Below are 18,116 nucleotides of genomic sequence, written 5' to 3' on the forward strand. Positions count from 1 at the left end.
CTTGGAGTCCATAAATTTGAATGTCTACTGAGCTATAATAAATAAAATGTAGGTACTAGTAGCACTTGTGAGCAAAATTCTCTCAAGATGAGCCCCGAGGTTCCATCTAACTGTATTAAGCTGGCATAGACTTCAAGATCATTATAGGAAAAAAATGTACGGAATAGCTAATATTAATGTAAGAAAATATACGGATTAGGTAGGAAAAAAAAGTGACTCTTTTTACCACACAATAAACGACAATTACCATTCATGTAAACTTGGTAAAAAATTAAAGTGACAAAATTAAACGATTCAAACAAATTAACATCGATGCTCCCGCCACTTCTAATTTTACTTTACGTGTCAAACTACGTTTTTGTTGTCGTAGTAATATATTAGTGCCTAATCCATAGAAATAGATTAGATTAGACACTACGAAAAAAAGAGTTTGCTTAAAAGTCTCGTTACCAGGCCATACAATCTTTAAAAAAAAGTATCCAATTAATTTTGTTTACCTACCTACCGATAAAACCGTACTTTTAAAAACTTCACAAGTTTTGCTGGTCCTTATGCTATTTAATTTATTTTTTGGTAAACCATGATTCATGACGTACTATTAATTCTTTGGGATTCATCTGAAAATGCTATCGAAAAAAAAGAGGTATGTACAAGTAGATGCATATAATTTTTAGATTAAATTAAATTATAAAAATACATACTTTGGCCATTAAACTACTGTATTTGTAATTTAATAACAACTGTATACTGTTTCATAATATTGAAAGGTGGATTACGTTTATATTAGACATATACTAAGGTTGCAAAATAGTATTAAATCAAAGTGATAAAATAACAGTTGTTCATTGTAATCCTGTCTTTTTTATTTCTTGCAGAACCTTGCTTATGCGAATGAGGGTGATGTTGAAATCTATGGTAGATTAAGTGAGATAGCAAAGAGCCATCATAGAATCCAATCCTTTGTAGAAGAGACTGGATTCCAATCCCGAAAAGCTTTATCAGGTTTGAATAGTAACAGGTCTTTTCTGTAATAATTATTTACAGTTAATGAAATTCCATTAGAATCAAATAGCATTTTATAACAAATTTGTAAAATAAACTTCAATATTAATTGCAGCAACAACACACAGTCACAGATATGGACTCTATACCCAAGCACTAAGTGAAGGCATCACTGAAGTCCTACTATCATATAAGAAAACACTTGTAGAAGTTGAATCTCTAGTAATAGGGAATCACAACTACACTTTATCATATGTCTATAGTTACATTGAGAAATATCAAGGTCTGTTCAATACATTGAACAGAATTATAACAACTATTAAAGAAAGGAGATTAATGGGCTGTCAGATATTGAGTTTAATTCATCAATATATTTTAAGTGGCAACAAGTCGATTCATGATGCCGTTTTGAAGTAAGTTTTCAAGTATTGAGATATTTATAGTTATATAATTATATAGACTAAAGTATTTCAGTATTTACAGACTACTAAGTATTTTTAATGAAAAGCTCTAAATTTTGTTAATTTAATTTGTGGTCATATTAATTTTTAAATAATTGTAATCTTGTTAATCTTGCATTTATTGTTGTCTTATATTATTTTCATCTTTAAGCATGAAAACTGAAAATGATTTCAAATGCCTGAAACAAGATAATGATAATGATAAATGCATGTGTTTACTAAAAACAGTTTTAATTTAGGATATAACATACTAAAAGCAATGATAATACTAGAAATGCTTATTTGGTATTAGTTTATTTAGAAGATGTGTGTATGGTTAATTTATTCTTCATTATTTATACATTTAAAAAATTAGACACCAAAAAGGAACTCTGTTAGTTTATATTTAAAAGTAATTTTAAACATTACAGAATATTTACAAGTGTGAACAAAGTATTCATACATCAACTATGTACTTGGCTTCTTTATGGGGAATTAAAGGATGTGTATCAAGAGTTCTTCATATCAAAAAGAAAAGATGACTCGTCAGAAACTTTATTGTCAACACCATCTTCTTCTAATGTCTGTGACAAAACTCTTGTTTCTACAGTAAGTTTATTTTTTTTATTTAGTAAAGATATGAATAAAGATAATAATATATAAGATAATTATGTACGTAGGGTAATATTGTAAAGTAATTAAAGCGGCTTAAGATGACACAAAATGGTAGAGTAACAATTATTTGCATGATTATATTTTCATTTATGTCTTCAATATGTGAGCCCCATTTATAAATAAACATGTTATTTACATCATATTTATCTTAGGACCCCAATGTGTGACAGATCCTGATAATGGTAATTTTTAAGCAACTTCTTATTTTTTTATTCCAATAAGGGCCCTTTTGATATTAAGTAGTTACCCGAGCCCTTAGACATCATAATGTGAATGCTACAGCCACCTTTGAGACATGAAATCAGAAGTTTCAATTTTATTGTCTGCAGGACTGTTTCAAGATAAAAGGTATGATAGTACCTACCTGTATGAGTACAATATGCCGTACCATAAGTACACGGCGATCCCACTACTATGATATAATACCCGGAGAATGCTTCTACCCATTCAAAGTAACCTTTTACGACACTAACAGAAAGTGATAGGTAGAATGACCAGTCAGCTTCTTTTATTACAACAGGGACTTTCCTGTTACTAGTCATCAGGTGAGATAGGTGTATCCATACCTACCTTACTAAGTAATATAAAAATATTTTATTTCAGTTGCAGGAGACATTAGGTTGTGGTTACACACTCAATCCAACACTGATACCACATTTCATGCCATTGTCATTAGCACAAGAAATTTTGTTTATCGGAAAAACTGTAATACTTTTCGATTTAGATCCAAAAAAAGTAAAAAAACACAGTGGCTTCGCTTCAAGCAGACCGATGTTGCCTTTGAAAAAGTATGGAATTGAGTCTAGAAGGTAAAGAAATTACAATGTTATTATGAATATAGATGGTGACAGTGGGGGTGAGGTCACACTACATAATTAACAATTTCATGTACAAATACTTCATTATTTTTGGTTTTATTTGTGCATCTGAATTCTTAAGAAAATCAAGCACATATTTTATAATAAATTATGCAGGTTTACAATTTGGGAGGACAAAGAATCTGAATTTCATGAGAAACTACAAAAACTTAAAGATCCAGATAATTTTGAAGTTCATAATCTGAGAAGTGTTATAAGGGAGATTAAAGAATGTGTAACTAAGGTAACATTGTTTTTTTGTTAGTTGATGTTTAAATGAACTTTTATTAGTCTTTATATTGATTAATAGAGATGTTTCTAAAAATACTCTCATATCAGAATCGTTTTTGCAAAAAGAACATAGATATTAATTGTAAAATTACATAGCATTTGTTTTTTTTTTAAGTGTGACTGAGGACAAATGGAAACATATCGCTGTATCTTTCACTGAACATTAATAGTAGATGTGCACTATGTATAATTTGTTTATCATTTGGCAGTAAGCATACCACCAGTACAAGCTTATAGCAAATTCATTCTTGAGTGAATGATTTTTTTGCTGTTTTAGATTTTGGATGACACAACTTATTTTCATTATTCTATGTTATTGACAAAAATATTTTAAATTACAAATCATCTGGTTGATACCTGCTCATAGACTAACCAAAGTCAACACCACCAATCTAATATGTAAGTTAGAATTGGCAGTGCACACAGGCTGTGATTGCTCAGTGCAGAAAAGTATGCAGGAAATTGCTTAAGAGCATAGCACAATGATACCTGTTTGATTATTTAACACAAGGTCTATTTTTTTATAGCATTTGTGGACAGTGGCAGTCGAAGAAGCCCAATTGATACATGAGTTGAAGCTAATGAAAGATTTCTATCTACTTGGCCGGGGCGAATTGTTTCTGGAATTATTAAGACTCACAGCACATATGCTGGACAAACCGACGATTCGCACGTCAAGTAGAGGTGACCTTGTTATTTAGGATTACTACGTTTTTTTTTACCTAATACATTATCATGAATATTTCACATTGAAGGGCTTAAGCTGGGATTTTTAGTGATACCGGAAACAAATTAAAGGCAGTCAGAATTACAGTACCATGTTTACCAACTATCTTTAACATGGTGACTGGCCTGACAGGGAATCCCAGTTTTGACTCGGTGGTACGCCTGTCAGGGCTTTTAACCACTCGACCAACGACGCCCTTGTGTATTTAATACTACAATGTCGACAATTTTTGCTTCATAAATGATTTTTAGATGATCTTAAGTTGCCATTACCGTTCACACTAGCTTTCAGTCTAGGTGATGAGTTATGCAACGGAGTCTTAGACCTCATGTGCTACCTTTGGTCTCCGTACTTCACAACGCAATAATAATTATATAAAGTTTACAAGTGTTTAATATCACCCGTCGTAGTACCATCTGGAGTTTGTAATGTTGTAATAGTGGCTATTATTTTATTTTTATTTTTCAGACATGAACCAGGCTTTTCAAATGGCGGCACGCTCCGTTTTCCTAAGTAATAATACTGATATAGAAAAGTTTAGTTTCGAGCTGCCTTATGTTAAGCCGAACATATCAGGGAATTCGTCGATTGACGAAGACTACAGTACCGGTGAGATTCTTGTAAAATCTTAACAGCGTCAATATCGTCTTTTCTAAAGTTGTAACAAGCCTTACGTGTGATTAAAAATGCTTTTCTTCGGTTTTCGTGAGTATTGTACAATTTAAACTACTTTTACTTTACTTTTTAAAATACTTGTAATTTAACTATTTCCGAATAATTTCGAGTCTGAAACCTATTACAAGATGAACTCGTTTGCCTAAAATAAGTTAAAACTAATAAGTAATACATAATCATCATCAATAAATAAAAAGTAAACTTTGTCTATTTTTTTTCTATTATGAGACGACTTTTATACCTTTGATGTTAAGCAGGTATAGTAACCGGCAAACTTCTTGAGCAAATGACCTTGACTGCGCAGAACCGAATTTTAGATCACTTTGGTGGTGAGGGTGAGGCGCGACGGCAGGGGAAATCGTATCGAGCGCGTTATTGGTAGATCAGTCGAACCTTGCGTCCCGCACCGCGCCCTCGTTCCGCTTGCTCCCAAAAGTACGCTTGCGTACAGTGAAAAGTCTATCGTTATTAATCGTTAATAAATTTTGTTATAATTGCTTGTTGACTTTGTTGCCATTGCTATTTGTTGAGAGTTTGTTGATTTTTTATAAAAAATACACTATGCCGCGACAAACTGGTGTAGTATTCAAAAGAAAGGGTAGAAAAATTGTGTACGACGTATATTGCTTCATTATAAAACAGGGGAAGAATGATATTATGGAAAAAGTAAAACAGACTTCGGAAGCAACAAAAACATCAGTGAGTACTGTTAGGTGCATTATTAACGAAGCTAAAGGCTGTGGCTTGCTCGCCGTGTTTCGGACTCCGGGTAAGAAAAGATCAGGGAAGAAGAAAGTTACCGGAATGGATAGTTTCATTCAATCTGTAATAAAAAGATGTATTCATAATAACTACATAACAAGCAGCGAAACTCCGTACCGTAGAAAGGCTTCGAAAAATTTAAAGAAGATATAAATTTTAATGGCTCGAAATGAAGTTTACGACGAATTATGAAAGAGCTAGGCTTCAGATGGAAAAAAAAACCAGAAAATAATCGGAAGCTGGTAATTGAAAAAAGTTACATTCGATTACTACGAATCGAATATCTTCAAAAAATAATTAATTATAGACAAAAATGAAGACCGAACCGACCGAGTTATAAACTACACCGATGAGCACTATGTTGACTCATCACGATGATAGCGACTCTGGTGATGAAAACAGTGACGATGATGATGGTCAAGATTATGATAACGAAAAAAAAATTACAAATACCAGCTTCGCTTCAACTGAACCAAGACCTGGCAACAGCTCTAGTTTTGACTTAATAGAAGGAATATCTATTTTACCCCAAGATTTAATTATTAAAATTATTAACCTATATTTTTTGTTGATGTTCTAATAAATATATAAATAATTTAATTGCATTATTACACACAGAGTAAATAATGTTTTTGCACGTGAGTGTACCATGCGCGAACTTACCCCCACTACGTCAACAAATGCTCAAGAAGTTTGCCGGCTATTATAAGGTAGTCTTTACGCGAATGCCATTATCCACTTTAAAACAAGTTTGGAGCTTTAATTGCATTGCCACACCCTTCAGACAGAGATGCATAATTGCTTTACAGCAGAAATCTATATTATCTATATTAATATTATAAAGAGGCAAGATTTGTTTGTTTATTAGTATTGAATAGGCTACGAAACTACTGAACCGATTTGAAAAATTCTTTCACTGTTTGGAAGCTACACTATTCCCGAGTGACATAGGTTATCTTTTTTGAAAAAAATTACGGATCCTACTAACACTTCAATAATGTATAATAACCGGCAAACTTCTTGAGCATTTGTTGACGTAGTGGGGGTAAGTTTGCGCATGGTACACTCACGTGCAAAAACATTACTTACTCTGCGTCATAATGCTATTAAAATTATTAAAATCAACATATGTATTTATTTATTAGAACATCAACAAAACATATAGGTTAATAATTGTAATAATTTAATCTTGGGGTAAAATAGATATTCCTTCTATTAAGTCAAAACTAGAGCTGTTGCCAGGTCTTGGTTCAGTTGAAGCGAAGCTGGTATTTGTATTATTTTTTTCGTTATCATAATCTTGACCATCATCATCATCACTGTTTTCATCACCCGAGTCGCTATCATCGTGATGAGTCGACATAGGGCTCATCGGCGTAGTTTACAACTCGGTCGATTCGGTCTTCTTTTTTGTCTATAATTAATTATTTTTTGAAGATATTCGATTCGTAGTAATCGAATGTTACTTTTTTCATTTACCAGCTTCCGATTATTTTCTGTTCTTTTTTTCCATCTGAAGCCTAGCTCGTTCATAATTCGTCGTAAGCTTCATTCCGAGCCATTAAAATGTATATCTTCTTAAAATTTTTCGAAGCCTTTCTACGGTACGGAGCTTCGCTGCTTGTTATGTAGTTATTATGATTACATAATAATCATGCTGTTTTATGTGTTTACTGGTGGTAGGACCTGTTGTGAGTCCGCGCGGGTAGGTACCACCGCCCTGCCTATTTCTGCCGTGAAGCAGTAATGCGTTTCGGTTTGAAGGGTGGGGCAGCCGTTGTAACTATACTGAGACCTTACAACTTATATCTCAAGGTGGGTGGCGCATTTACGTTGTAGATGTCTATGGGCTCCAGTAACCACTTAACATCAGGTGGGCTGTGAGCTCGTCCACCCATCTAAGCAATAAAAAAAAAAAAAAAAAAAACATCTTTTTATTACAGATTGAACGAAACTATCCATTCCGGTAACTTTCTTCTTCCCTGATCTTTTCTTACCCGGAGTCCGCAACACGGCGAGCAAGCCAGAGCCTTTACCTTCGTTAATAATGCACCTAACAGTACTCACTGATGTTTTTGTTGCTTCCGAAGTCTGTTTTAATTTTTCCATATCATTCTTCCCCTGTTTTATAATGAAGCAATATACGTCGTACACAAATTTTCTACCCTTTCTTTTAAGTACGACACCAGTTTGTCACGGCATAGTGTATGTTTTATAAAAAATCAACAAACACTCAACAAATAGCAATGGCAAAAAAGTCCACAAGCAATTATAACAAATAACTTAACGATTAATAACGATAGACTTTCCACTGTACGCAAGCGTACTTTTGGGAGCAAGCGGAATGAGGGCGCGGTGCGGGACGCAAGGTTCGACTGATCTACCAATAACGCGCTCGATACGATTTCCCCTGCCGTCGCGCCTCACCCTCACCACCAAAGTGATCTAAAATTCGGTTCTGCGCAGTCAAGGTCATTTGCTCAAGAAGTTTGCCGATTACTATAACCCAAGGTGTAAAAAAATTACCTAAAATATTCTTTACATCGCGTGCCCTGCGAAAACTACTGATGATAGAATAAAATAATGTACTACAACTTTGTAGAACACATTATTATTTACCAAAAGTGTTGCGACAGCATATTTCTAATTATTATAGTTATGCCGCAATAAGTGTTCTTTTATTTGAAAAAATAAAACAACGTCAAATTTCGTTGAAATTTTTGTTAAAGACCCGAGCGGACCGGAGCGGGCCACTAGTAGGTAATATGATAACACGAGTGGCTAACTAATGATCATTAATAATTAGTTGCAGATGGATGGTCGAGTATAATCTTGAAATATGATTTCAAATGGCCGTTACATTTATTATTTACACCGGAAGTACTTGCCCGTTATAATGATATGTTTCGACTATTGCTCCGGCTAAAGAAAACCCAACACGATCTGCATTCGCTTTGGAAAACGTACAAACAGTCGGCGAGGTAAAAAAAAAATACTATAAATTATGACTATCATTAATTTACCATTGGTTTGAGGCCAGTAGTGGTATGAATGACTATAGCAGAATTATTTTGTCCATGCAGTTTGGGTTATAAATCATTTGGGTCATTATCGATAAAAACTTGTTTCTTGTACTTACCTGCAAATTATAGTACTTATATCGAAGAGAAATGTGTTTTTATGCATTCGCTCTCTGAATTTCTTTAGTGACACAATGGCTACTCTTTTGTTTTGTACCAAAACGGCAGAATTTATTCAAAATAATATTTGCACGTGTTGTTATCAACAATGTGTTAAAATTTTTCACTGAAATGAAAATAGATCCCGAAAAGTTACAAAGTGTTAATTTCTGCCGTTCTCGTTAACTTGCTGCGGCGATATGTGGTGTAAGTGTTCGATTAGTGATTTTTTCTTTCATTTTTATCACTAACCCACAAAATGACAAAACTAAATACACTATCGATAACGCTTATCGACAACAATAATGCGCATCACTATGCCCGTCCATAAGGCTCGTGAGTGGAAGAGAGAGCGAAATACTCGCTTCACCGCTTCGATTTTTTATGACCCAAACTGCACGGACAAAATAATTCTACTATAGTGCTGATAATAAATAACACATGTAACAGGTTACCCAGTATTATGGTGATCAGTTTTCTTTTAATTTATTTATCAATCAACTATTTTTTATTTTATTTTTATACAATTCTATAGAAATAGTATAAAGATGATGCTATAGAAATGAGCGATAATAAAGCTAAGAACTACTAATGTTTCCACAGTTTCGCGATGTCCCAACTACACAACAAACTGATGTTTCTAATGGACAACCTCCAACACTACATGCAAGCAGACGTATTAGAAACCAATTTCTCTCGTCTGATGGACGCTGTCAACAAGACAAACGACTTTGAGAAACTCAAGAAGGCTCACGCCACGTTCCTGGCTGATATATTGAGTCAGTCATTTTTGACTGTGACTTTGGTAAGTTTTGTTTTGTATCAGTTTCTTTTTTTTTGCTATAGGACCAGGAAAGTTGACAATACCCCAATTACATGTATTTTAAATTAACAATGTTACAAGTCCTTTTAAAAACTCTAAAATGGGTATTAACCCTCTGAGCGCGAACCGTCGATATATTGACTCTATCAAAGCATGTAAAGTGCGGGCCGTTGGAATATCGAGTACTGCTCAGTTTTATTGTAAGTATTAGGTATCTACCTATACGGGCGTGTCTTAGGGTCCGCTTGTATAACGTTTTTAATAAGGTTAATAACATTTATGATTAACCATATTAAATTATTTTGCTGTGAATTTAGCATTTTTGTATAAGGTACTAATTTTTTCAAAAAATCCTTTAGCAATTTCTGTAAAGTGTAAAATAAGCTCACTACTAAAAAGGTTAAATTGTTCCTATCATTTTTCAGTCGTCAGATAGCGATTGTTCTGGAGATCCCGCCGATACATTAAATAACCCAGTGTTCTGTAACATTATGGAACTATTGAAATTGTGTCATTCATTCTGCAGTATGAGTGAGATAGCAAACGATAGGGAAGCTGAAGATTATTACATAAAAGGATATTCTGAAAGGTATGATATGTCTTTCTATCATTGCTAGCTTTTGCTCGCGACTTCGTCCGCATGGAATAGTTCACAAATAATGCTTTATTTTAGAACAAATTTGGTTAGCATAAAAAACGTTATAGTGAACCAACCTTAACATATAGATATATGCTGTTGCGGGCTTTTTTTTTTAGATCTTTTAAAGGGGAACAATTCTGTCATACATTATTTTAGCGAAACTTTAACCGTTTCTGCATTGGTGCTCCGCTTGTATTAGTCTTAGTGTGCTGTTATATAGCCTTCCTCGATAAATGGGCTATCTAAAACTGAAAGAATTTTTCAAATCGAACCAGTAGTTCCCGAGATTAGCACGTTCAAATAAACAAACTCTTCAGCTTTATAATATTAGTATAGATTAGATTAGAATAGTGTACATAGACAAAATTGAAGAAAAAAAGGCATGCATGTATTTTGTCCACAGTAAAATTTCAGTGTGCATTTCACAACAATTCAAAACAATTCTTCCTGTTTTTGCCACGTAACCGTCATGCGCTCCGATTCGAAGGGTGGGACATGCGCTATACATTTGAGGCTTCGACCTCATGCCTTAGGACGGGTGGCGACCTTCAAGTCCTAATTTGTCGACGTCCAGATAACCAGGAGACAGAGTTCGTTCTGGCCCCAACGGCCATCCGTTCTACGAGCAATGTGTCCTGCCCACTGCCACTTCAATTTCGCAATCCTTTGGCCTATGTCGGTTACCATGGTTTTCCAGCAAATCTCCTCATTTCTGATTTGATCCGGGGAAATTCCGAGCATAGAGCCCTCTCCATTGCTCTTTGGGTGACCTTGAGCCTTCTCATAGGGCCTATTGTGAGCGACCACGTCTCAGTGCCGCGATCCTTAATTAATATACTTTCTAGGTTCAACAAATTAGTGAAGCAACTAATGCAACTTCTAGTTTCGCTACGAGATCGTCCGTGCGGCGTTTACTTAGCGAGACTTCTGATGAGACTCGACTACAACCGGTGGCTCAGTAGAGAGGCGCAGTTAACGCAATCTGTAACGAACATGTTAAGATACTGATGAGGGTTTACTCACCACTCTCAACATCGGAACGGTAAGTTTAGTTGGATTCGTTTGCAGTTTTTCGTTAACTCTTTACCTCTTAGAGCTTTTTTTAAACTCATTCGTGCTTCACTTGTTTTAGCAGGAGTTAAGAAAACTTAGTGTTTTATTATAAAGAAAACAAGGTGAGGTTAATACAGTATCTATTTCGCATGTCACGGTGAGCATTTCTTTATAAGTGAGAAATCGGTTTACCTATCAAACGAAAGAGTAGAGGTTTTTTTACATAAGGGTTTATCTCCAATATTCCACAAAGATGACTCCCGGTAGCGTATTCCCATTTCCGTGTTCACTATGAGACAGTACTGCCATGAAAGACGCACGGGTTTATCGCGCTAACCGCCCTGACAAATCCGTGTTCAATTTAAAGCGCCCGTCCTGAAGGATTCGTAATTACGTGTTTAGGTATGGTAATGGTAAACAGTCGACGTCGCTCTAAACACGTCATTACGGATCCTCCCGACCCATTAACGGTGCTTTTAGGTACATACTACAAGCACCGGTCAACGTCCTCGCCGAACCCGTCGCTTGCGACGAACGGAGAGCCCTTCGTTGCAAGTACGAGTAAATTAACCCATAGACACATGCCACTGAGTTTCTCGCCGGATCTTCTCAGTGAGTCGCGTTTCCGATCCGGTAGTAGATTCTGCGAGGCACTGCTCTTGCTACCACTTCGATAAAGCGGCACGACACGAGAACCCTCTCATCGTGGCCGCCGGTAACTACATTCCCGATCCTGCGGAGAGAATGGAAAGCAGTCAACGTCGCCCCAAGCACGTCATCTCGGATCCTCCCGATCCACTAACGGTGCTTTTAGGTACCTCAAGCACCGGTCATCGTTCTTGTGGAACCCGTCGCTTGCGAAGAAGGGCTCGACGAGTAAATTAACCCTCAGACACAGCCCACCGAGTTTCTCGCCGGATCTTCTCGTGGGTCGAATGGGTCGCGTTTCCGATCCGGTGGTAGATTGAGCGAAGCACGGCTCTTGCTAGGGTTCGTGTTAGCAACGTCGTCAGGTTTGAGCCCCGTGAGCTCACCTACTAGTTAAGGTTACGCTGGAATAGCCTCTCAAGGCTACCAGCTTACGTAGGAAAAAAAAAAACTCTTGCTAGGGCCAGTGTTAGCAACACTCCGGTTTGAGCACCGTGAGCTCACCTACGCGTCAAGGAGAAGCTGAAATAGCCTCTCAAGGCTATCAGCATAGTTAGAAGAAAAAAAAAACAATTGCGCACGGGTTTACAAGGAGTATGCGCATTGATTAAGCGAGACAAATCCGTGTTTGTTTGAAGGAATTTTAATTAATGGGCAAGTTTGGTATTGTATTGTAGGCAATCAACGTAAGTAGTAACATAAACAAAAATAAAGAAGTCATTTTATAAAATATTTTTTTTTAGCAGGAGGCTCATTATCAATATTACGAGTAGATACAATATTATGAACACCTTTTCTTTTCAGTTTCTGACTTGGCTGGTCGTTCTCGAATCGAATTTTTCCACTGCATAGCAGATCTCTTTCTTTGCGGCGAGCGATCGATTTTGGTTGTACATGAATTTTTCGAGATTTTCATCGAAAAAATTTTCAACTACAAATGACATAATACTCGATGGAGTAAGAATAAGTAAGAGTTGTAAGAATGTTTGTATATGCAGCATTTGAATCATTTTCCAAGATATCAGTAATTCTTTGCCACTGAACTTTAATATTTTGAACAGCACAGTCAAAGTTTTCATTGTTGATAGTTATACCGTTTTCAGCTCGATTTATTGGAAGTTCAAAAGTATCTGGTATAGCAACATTTGGTGTAATGGAGCTATCTGGATCTGAGTCAGAGTTGGCTGTATTCATTATTTGTGCTTGGTTCAGCCGTAATATCTTTAAGGAATGACAGTGAAAACTGGTCACCCAGAGCTGATTTCGCAAATTGTTGACGATCATAGTCATTTAAATGTAGCGATGCGGTACCTAAGTACAGTTTCATGTTTCCTTTCTACAGCGCAAATATGTTTAAAAAATCGACCCCCAGCACCATACAGACAGATCAGTTTTCTCTTTCACAAAGTAGGTATTGTCATACGCGAACTTCATGGCTTAGTCCCGTGTCGCCTTGAACACGTGTTTAGAAGAGCATTTGGCATTGCAAACCTGTGCGCGATTGGAGGAGGCGCACTCTGAATTTAACAAGAGTTTGTAAAGGCTGTTAGCGCGACAAATCAGTGCGTGTTTATGGCAGTACTGCGTCATAGTGAACACGGAAATGGAAACACGCCTCCCGGTAGTAGGAGGGTTAAATTTTCATGTGATACGGTTTTTGGAGAATCCGTTATTAACAAGCTTTATGATATTTATTAGATTGTAGAAATTCGAATGATTTTATAGAGTATTATGCTTTTGACTCATTAACATTTTGATATCTGAATTAATTTCTAAAGAGAATGAACCCATATTTTTAAGTTTCAACTTAAAATAATTGCGTAAGTATCAGATGTTTAGTTTTATAATGGATTGAATTCTTACACCTTATTGTCACCATGTGTATTTATGTAATGAATGCCAAATGTATTATAAATTAATGATTTTAAAATAAAACTTGTAACATACATGATTCTGATTTCATTTTATTTAATTTATAAAAAACAGATTGATGTTTAATGGGACTCCATGAATGCTTTAATCAGTATGCATTTAGTCATGTGACATGAGCATGGTTGTGGGTGATCGACAGCTTCTGGATCCAGTAATGTCATCTGTAAATTGTATCTGAAAGAAAAAATGTAAATTAATAGTATCACCATGATTTGATTCTTTTTTTTTAAATTTTTTTTTATTGCCTTTGTAGGCAGACGAGCATACGGCCCACCTGATGGTGAGTGGTTACCGTCGCCCATGGACTTTAGCAATGCCAAGGTCAGAGCCAAGCCGCTGCCTACCGCTTAATACTCTCCACAAGCCTCGTTTGAAGAAGGACATGTCATAGCGCTCGGGAAACACCGTGGAGGGGAGCTCATTCCATAGCCGGATGGTACGTGGCAAAAAGATCTCTGGAAACGCACTGTGGATGACCGCAGTGGCTCCAGGTAGTATGGATGAACTCTACTCCGGTGGCGGGCGGTGCGATGGTAAAAAAAATCTTATTTAAAATTACGCTATTACATTTAGTTTGTTTTAATTTATTTTCAATATCGTTTTTATAAGTCATAATGAAAACAATTTGCATTTTTTCATCACAAAAGTTCTCAAAATATTTCTGTAGTAAAAACTAAACCTTTCTGGTGTGGATATCGTTAATGTGTGGAATACACTTGATGAAACTCGCGCGCCACTTGTGTTTATTTTTTATTTCTAAGATGGGTGGGCGAAATCACTGCCCGGCTATTGTTAAGTGGTTATCAGTGCCCATAGACATTAACCACGTCAATGCCGCCGCCCATCTTGAGACATGAATTCTAAGTTTCAGCTTTTACACTATAAAATCTGCCCCACTCTAAACTCAAACGCATTACTAGTTCATGGTAGAAATATACAGGGTGGTAACACCACTATCGTATGATAATGGTATATAAATATAAATAAAATGGAATATAAAAGATTTTAACAACCACTAGTAGTTAAGTTATGCTAGCAACTATAGATCAGAAAAAAAGAAACAAGCTGACATATTTATACCTATATAATAGTAATAATAAACACGCATAGATGCAGATACTCACACATACACAATACAACGTGCATGCGCGCACACGCCCACATATACACACTCACTCACTCACACAAACACAAACACAAACACACACACACACACACACGTAAAATGACCTTCTTAAAATATAACACCTAATGATCTCTCAACACTAGTCCGCAGCATCTGTTTACGACTTAACCTAACCTAATCTATCTTAAGAAGGAGGGAGCCTGGAGATCAGTAATACAGGTCTTTGAACCTAGTACAGACTTCAGCTCTTTCAAAGGCTTACAAAATAAATTATAAGGTTAATTTATTTCCATTTGAATTTGTATGTACCTTGTACCTTTAAGAGAGCAATAAATAAATTATTATTATTATTATTATATATTAATATTAAGTATTAGATTACACAAAATGTTAAAATAATAATTGTTTTAACAAATCATATTTGTTTTTACAGACTGAATGATCAAACTATGGTAGTCTAATTTTGATCCCTTTTTGTTTTTATCAGCTAAATATATACCTTAAAATATAATAAAAAATTAAGCCTTCTATTTTTACCTCCGGTTATGTTCTGTATCCCTTTTCATGCTGAGTTGGAAAGCTATTGGTTCTCCTTCTTCCACTTCCACTTCCTGTGGTAATACTATTGCTGTTTGTTTCCAGTGTGTTGCCAAACTATTTGGACTGGTGTCCAAAATTATACGATTCTCGTCTTTCGTTTCAGACATACTGGGAAAATTGCATTCGAACCATAGACACAAGCCTTCATAAGAACCAGATTTTTTAGCTCCTGAAATAGGGACTTTGACTCAATTACTGAATAACAAAATATAAAAAAATTGAAACTTTTACATTTAACTTAGATGTGTTTTAATGGAAATACATAAGCATTATAAAAAGATTAAATACCAACAACATGCTGGATGCTGAATTCATTCAAATCAGATGCACTGTCTTCCCTCAAATTAATCCAGCAAAGTGCTACTTCATCACCAAGCAAATCCTTTTGCTCTATATTCAAAATTTCTGGTTTAGTGGATTTGTTTTTGCGAAGATGTTTAGCAAAAGCAGACATTGATACTCCATGCACATTGTTCCATTTGTTGTATAGTGAAGGTATGCTGCAAGTAGAAACAGAAGGTATAGAGATACTAACAAATTGTTAATGTTATTTCAACAAGTGTTTCATCTTGACTTCTATGACAAAAGAATAACACTGTGGAAATAGTTGAACCCACAAAATTTATAAACTTGAAAATTACTGGTGGAGGAAAATTTTTTTTTAACCCTTACATATTGGTGTCATTGTGTTGACTCCTGTTGTAAAGCAGTTGTACATTCCAGTGTGAAAGGTAAGATAACCATTGTATATTATTATTGAAAGTTTAATGTCATGTCTCAAGGGGGTAAAGTCTATGGGCCCAGGTGGGCCTTAACTCATTAACCTGTTTATTTTATAAAAATTATAATGAAAAGAAAGTCATATTAGGATTTATACAATTTGCCTTACCTACATGGTGCAACATAAATAACAGCCGTTTCAGGAAACATTTCTCCCCCTTCCTTAAGAAACTTATCTCGAGCAATTAGCACAGAATCTAACATACCTTCATGCAATAGATAAAAACCCATCCATTCAGATACTATCACATCTACTTTTATGTTATTTGGTAATATTACATCTTCAACTTTACTGTGAATTATCTAGAAAAAAAAAAGTTTTTAATTATTTATATCAGTCTGTAGTAAGTGGTTCTTGTACAATTGAAACTTCTAAAAATTGCCAGAACAAAGACATATGAAGTAAAAGAAGAAACCAACCAACTGATGATACCAAAAGAAGAAACCGAAAGTCCTATGTAATATTGAAACGCTAATGGAGATTTAACCCAAGATTTGGTATTCAACTATTTTTTTATTTCTTTTTTTATGGAGTTTTAACAAATAAATGGTTACATAGATGTCTACAATACACAAGAAGACATTACAATTGGAAATTTTGGGTTTCATAATTTGTGCTTCAATTATGAATTGAATTGAATATGAATTTTTGGTAATTTTTTAGACATCTTTGTTACTTTTTTGTTGTACACACAGGTGAATGAGACTGCAGGCTCCAAAGACCCTTTTCCTTGAGTGATTTTAAAAATTTATTCCATCAGATTAAAAATTATGAGCTTGTGTTAAATTTATATTTCTTTGGTAAGACTGTATCTGTCTGCGGCATTTGAACACTGATATATTATTAAAGTTGTATACAAGTAAACCTGGGTTCTTTTTTAAGCTACAACATTATATCTCATTAATGATTTCTATTGACTCGATTCAGTAGTTATGCATACACATAATACAGTATTTTAATGGTCATTGTTCGCAATCTTGCCATTGAGATCCTTAAAGACTGACCTTTATGCCCCCACAACAAAGTCTGTACAGTGTATTCAAACAAAATTAATTCTGTTACTGTATGTCATTTCCACAGGACGATCAAAATGTTAAAAAATTGCTTCAAATAAAATGTGTACTACTGTTTGGTCTACAATAATAAAAATTTAATTTGGACAATACTAACTTCAATAACATTTTCGAAACCATTCTCTTTCACAATTTCTCTAGCTAAATTCGCTAAATTACTTGCTTCCACGGCATATACTTTTTTAGCATCTGCTTGGGCGCAGAAAACAGATAAAATTCCTGTGCCACATCCAACATCCATTACTATTTTATCCTTGAAATAACATTTATTCCCTAATATCGCTTTCTTATAAGCTAGGTTTCTTGGTTCGTCTTCTAACATCAATGTATGCACCTGTTGAATTAGATAATATAAAAAAATATTCAGTAAAGTTAGTCTTTTTAGTTTTTTTTTTATAGATTAACCTCTAAATCTTCATAGCTGTTAAAGTAATTGTTCTGCACTTCTTCAGTTTCCATTTTACTTCTTCGCTTAACTTACGAACTAGTCAAAATATTTCGTTTTTTATCAATGAAAAATAGATAGGTAATCGAAAAACAAATAAAACAAAAATATTGATGTACGGAAATCAATCCACAAACTAGTTAGACGTAGTGTTAAATACTCTTTGAAACTAGTCTTTGCCATAGATTTTTTTGGTACAATTTTTCCTTATTAGAAAAGGCAAGAGGATCTAAGCCCATACAGCCTTTTACCATAAATAAGACAATAAGACGTGTCATTAAGTGTACTATGATTCAAAGCTTTGCTAGCTTTGCTTTGTTAAGCAGCTAACTTCAATTTTCAAAAAACCTATCAAAAAAGGTCTAGGTTTAGCAGTGGTTTTATTTT

At 34.9% G+C, this 18,116-nt stretch overlaps 2 protein-coding genes across 6 annotated transcripts; one reads left to right on the forward strand and one right to left on the reverse strand.

The window, feature by feature from the left end:
• The first annotated feature begins 469 nt into the window (after positions 1 to 469).
• Positions 470 to 13,720, forward strand: LOC101746824 (gamma-tubulin complex component 4). Of its 5 annotated transcripts, none has more exons than XR_001140179.4 (14): positions 470 to 643; positions 876 to 1,002; positions 1,118 to 1,415; positions 1,874 to 2,051; positions 2,721 to 2,926; positions 3,092 to 3,218; positions 3,793 to 3,949; positions 4,461 to 4,601; positions 8,236 to 8,410; positions 9,212 to 9,413; positions 9,857 to 10,020; positions 10,917 to 11,113; positions 11,207 to 11,246; positions 12,577 to 13,720. XR_001140179.4 is itself a non-coding variant. In XM_012696544.4 (13 exons), exons 1-12 carry the CDS (start codon positions 581 to 583, stop codon positions 11,077 to 11,079), a joined length of 2,001 nt encoding a protein of 666 aa, XP_012551998.1. In that variant the 5' UTR covers positions 475 to 580; the 3' UTR covers positions 11,080 to 11,113; positions 12,577 to 13,720. The 5 variants fall into 5 exon arrangements, 3 of the variants coding, with proteins under 3 accessions (XP_012551998.1, XP_012551999.1, XP_012552000.1); XR_002431641.3 differs by having other exon boundaries at positions 475 to 643; positions 11,204 to 11,246; XM_012696544.4 differs by lacking the exon at positions 11,207 to 11,246 and having other exon boundaries at positions 475 to 643.
• On the reverse strand, positions 13,717 to 17,912 carry LOC101745013 (uncharacterized). The gene is made up of 6 exons (XM_012696547.4): positions 17,690 to 17,912; positions 17,382 to 17,618; positions 16,320 to 16,513; positions 15,719 to 15,930; positions 15,368 to 15,599; positions 13,717 to 13,878 (listed from the first exon to the last, which is right to left on the reverse strand). Exons 1-6 carry the CDS (start codon positions 17,741 to 17,743, stop codon positions 13,767 to 13,769), a joined length of 1,041 nt encoding a protein of 346 aa, XP_012552001.2. The 5' UTR covers positions 17,744 to 17,912; the 3' UTR covers positions 13,717 to 13,766.
• Between the last annotated feature and the right edge of the window lie 204 nt (positions 17,913 to 18,116).

Source organism: Bombyx mori, chromosome 19 (assembly GCF_030269925.1).
Source record: "Bombyx mori chromosome 19, ASM3026992v2".
In the NCBI taxonomy this organism is placed as follows: Eukaryota; Metazoa; Arthropoda; class Insecta; order Lepidoptera; family Bombycidae; genus Bombyx; species Bombyx mori.

Bases quoted from the DNA above. Each gene is read 5' to 3' on its own strand.
- LOC101745013 (XM_012696547.4), bottom strand. From the start codon at position 17,743: ATGGAAACTGAAGAAGTGCAGAACAATTACTTTAACAGCTATGAAGAT. The intron at 17,619-17,689 runs GTTAATCTATAA...CTAATTCAACAG, and splicing joins ACAGCTATGAAGATTTAGAG to GTGCATACATTGATGTTAGA. The intron at 13,879-15,367 runs GTAAAAATAGAA...TTTTTCTTTCAG, and splicing joins GATACAGAACATAACCGGAG to ATACAATTTACAGATGACAT.
- LOC101746824 (XM_012696544.4), top strand. From the start codon at position 581: ATGATTCATGACGTACTATTAATTCTTTGGGATTCATCTGAAAATGCT. The intron at 1,416-1,873 runs GTAAGTTTTCAA...TAAACATTACAG, and splicing joins ATTCATGATGCCGTTTTGAA to AATATTTACAAGTGTGAACA. The intron at 2,927-3,091 runs GTAAAGAAATTA...TAAATTATGCAG, and splicing joins TATGGAATTGAGTCTAGAAG to GTTTACAATTTGGGAGGACA.